The 3,627-nt window shown below is 43.6% G+C and overlaps 1 protein-coding gene across 1 annotated transcript; it reads right to left on the minus strand.

Moving 5' to 3' along the window:
- Positions 1 to 218: 218 nt before the first annotated feature.
- On the minus strand, positions 219 to 630 carry LOC123001959 (endothelial differentiation-related factor 1-like). Its single transcript, XM_044390107.1, has 2 exons — positions 414 to 630; positions 219 to 355 (listed from the first exon to the last, which is right to left on the minus strand). Exons 1-2 carry the CDS (start codon positions 628 to 630, stop codon positions 219 to 221), a joined length of 354 nt encoding a protein of 117 aa, XP_044246042.1.
- Positions 631 to 3,627: the final 2,997 nt, after the last annotated feature.

Below are 3,627 nucleotides of genomic sequence, written 5' to 3' on the forward strand. Positions count from 1 at the left end.
TTCCTGAATAGATAGAAGTTGTTCTATTTACTTATTACTTATAGGTTTTGGTTGACTGGGTATGGGTAGAGAGGGTTCCTAGGCAGATGCCCTGCGTTCCGCTCCTCCACGTGAAAAGACCCACACTGGAGCTGGTAGTCAAGGGGGACCAGTCAGACATGATCAGCTGGATTGCACTGACTTCCAGGCTTTGTGTTCGAATCACCCTTGGCCCCTTCTCAATTGGCTTCCCAATATCCTTCCCCTGGAGCTTGAGGCCAAGCTCTCTTGATTTTGCCCAGAACCTGGTTTTTAAGAATGGCCTGTCCACTCTTGTAGTCCATTATGACCCACGGCTTTTTGTTGATTTTCGTCACTAAGTCCTTCTGAGTCAGCGCCTTGCTCTGCTGACCCTGCTGGATCACCTTGTCCACCTACCTCCAGGGTCACCCAGTGGTGGTGCAGCTCCTTAGTCTCCCAGTCCAGCTTGGCTGTGGTCTTGCCAGTCAAATGCTGTTTGTTCTGGCCAGCAGCCCATTTCTTGGAAGTCTCCATATCTTCTCCTCGTCCCAGAGCTGCTAAGATGGCTTGCTTGGATTTGGTGCCCTTCTTGCAAAGCACTGTCACCGTGTCCCAGTTGCTCTTGGCCATGGCCATCGGGCAGGTCCAGCTGTCCCTCTAGTGGCTCTGGGGCAGCTGCTGGAGACCAGGCCTCATGATGTCCCCTCATCACTGGGCTGCTTCCTGAGAGAAGTTATTTTAAATCTAAGATGTTACATGGTCCTTTGTATGTTTCCTATCCTTCATTTGAAAGCTCATGCCATTTTACATCACTGCTCTTTTCTCCGGTTTTGTCTTCTGATTTCCATGTCATCTCCTTATGTTCATGGAAAGGCTACAGTCCCCAACTCTGTTTTATCCATCCTTCTCTTCAACTGAAATGATCACTCTCAATTTCAGCATCAATGGAAGACAAAACAATGCATCACCTTGGTTTATAGTTTTTACCACTTTTCCAAGAAAGTGGGGGAAATGGAGTATCAGAATAACCAAGAGACTGGTGATTAGTGCTCCTCGACCTCTCTGAAGATCCCCAGTGACCACATTTCCCATATTTTTCATGTGTAACACTTATATATTATGCCCAAACAAAAACAAATAGGCATTAAAAAAAATTCTTAAGCGTGATGTCAGCAAAAATGGTAGAGTAGGGATCTCCAGGGGCTGTCTCTCCCTGTAACACTGAGAATCCTGGCAAAAACTATCAGAATCAACTTTATCAAAACTCTGGAAGATAGTCAAAGGTTTATAGTCACTAAGCAAATACTTAACCATGAGAAAGGTCACCAAAACAGGCTGGGATGAGGATCTGGCACTTGAACTTAGCCTCACCCCATCCTTTCCTGAAGCAGCAGCAGTCTCGAAGGCGCCATCATTCCCAGTGTGCACATCTAGTCCAGAACTTCAGGAGACCTTGATATGAAGGAATTCTGTCAGTCTGTTTCAACTTGCCTGTGGGCTCCCTGAAGAACTGACACAAGGGACCTGCCTTTGTTCTTCCTAATCCAGAACTCTCTCAGGGTGGAAAGATGGCCATGGTTACACGGAGGATGTTCCTGGAAAAGAATGAAAGCCAAATGGACAAGCCACTGCCATCCAGGGCAAGAAATAATAGTTGAGATAAATAACAGACATGCTGAAAGCTGGAGAGGAAAAGCTGGAGAGTGAGAAACTTTGGGGAAAGGGGCTTTGAAAGACTCCCTCACATACTGGAGGACCTAGAAATCCATGTGCATGGCCGGGGCAAGATGCATGTTTAGAAAAGACCTGGGAAAGATCATAAGCTTTCACTGAGGGCTGGTCTCTAGACTCTGCATAAACAGGAAGTGAAGGCTAAGGCAGAGTTGTAAATAGCCTGGCTAATTGTTGAAGGAATGCCCTGACACAGAAGCAATCTGAAGAGAACTAGGGAGTCCCTTTTTTTCTTTCTTTTCTTCTTTCTTTCTTTCTTTCTTTCTTTCTTTCTTTCTTTCTTTCTTTCCTTTTTTAACAATACTCAAAATATCCATCCAGTTTTTAATGAAAAATATGAAGTGTGCAAAGACACAAGAAAGTATGGCCCATTCCCAGGACCAAAAAAATGAATGGTGAAAAGGGGAAAATCTACATTACTGCTTTACTGTGTTTCTCCTTTACTCTCACACAATGACCACACCCACAACACTTCTGACACTAGATGTGTGGAGTTTATTCCCACACCCAGCAATTCTGTGACACTACTTGGGTGTCCCACAATCTAACCCAATTCTGACACTATCAATAGTGTTAGATCTCACAAGTTAAGGGCTCACTCTCATGAGACTGCCCCCCACTTCATTTTTTTTTTTAAAGATTTTATTCATCCATTTGAGATAGAGAGCAAGCTGGGGCAGAGGGAGAGGGAGAAGCAGGCTCCCCGCTGAGCAGGGAGACTGACAGAGGGCCAGATCCCAGGACCCCAGGATCATGATCTGAGCCAAAGGCAGATGAGACGCTTAACCAACTGAGCTACACAGGTGCTGCCCCCCACTGCAGATACCAATAGCAATTAGTAGGTCCCCAGGTTGCCCAAGACTTCTGTCCAACTTGTCTACAAATCAGAGGTTCTTGTGACCACCCCCCCACACCTTGGATTCAATTATTTGTTAGAACAGCTCACAGAACTCAGGGAAACACTCACACTTACCAGTTTATTAAAGGAAATGATAAGGGATACAGATGAACAGCCAGATGAAGAAATGCATAGAGTGAAGTCTGAGAAGGTGCAGAGCACAGGAACTTCTGTCCCCATGGACTTGGGGTGCATCGCCCTCCTGGTACTTAAATGTGTTCACCAACCTGGACGCTCTATGAACCCCCACAATGTTGGGATTTTATGGTGGCTGCCTCCTGTAGGCATGATCAGTTATTAACTCCATTTCCAGCCCCTTCCCAAGGTTCTAATCATGGGCTGGTTTTCAGATGGACAGCTCCCATCCGGGAGCTATCTAGAAGCCCACCCAGAGTCAACTCATTAGAACAAAAGATGCTTCTACTGCTCTTTTCACTTAGGAATTTACAAGGGTTTTAGGAGCCCTCTGCCAAGAATGGGGATGGAAACTAAATATTTTTAAAATAATAAATCAAAATATCACAAACAGAAACTGTCCCTGAGAAAACACAGACATTAAAGCAACTGTCTTAACTATGTTCCAAGAGCTAAAGGAAACTATCAAAAAAAAAAAAAAAAAAAACCTGAAGAAAACCAGAGGATAATGTCTTAACAAATAGGGAATATAAGCAAAGAGACAGACATTATTAAAAAAAAAAAAAAAAAAAAGGAAGTAAATTGAAATTTTAGAGCTTAAAAGTACAATAGTTGAAATGAAAAAATTTGCAGAGGGGTTCAACAGCAGATTTGAGCAGACAAAAGAATCAACAAATGTGAAAATTAGTCTGAGGAAATATTCCAATCTGAGAAGCAGAAAGAGAAAACAATGAAGAAAAATGAACAGAGACGAAGTGACCTGTGGAACACCATCAAGTGGACTAACATACACATTATGAGAGTCCCAGAAGGAGAAAAGAGAGAGGAAAGGGGCAGAAAGAATATTTGAAGAAAAAAATTGT

The sequence above is a fragment of the Ursus arctos genome, unplaced genomic scaffold, assembly GCF_023065955.2.
Source record: "Ursus arctos isolate Adak ecotype North America unplaced genomic scaffold, UrsArc2.0 scaffold_2, whole genome shotgun sequence".
NCBI classification, from domain to species: Eukaryota; Metazoa; Chordata; class Mammalia; order Carnivora; family Ursidae; genus Ursus; species Ursus arctos.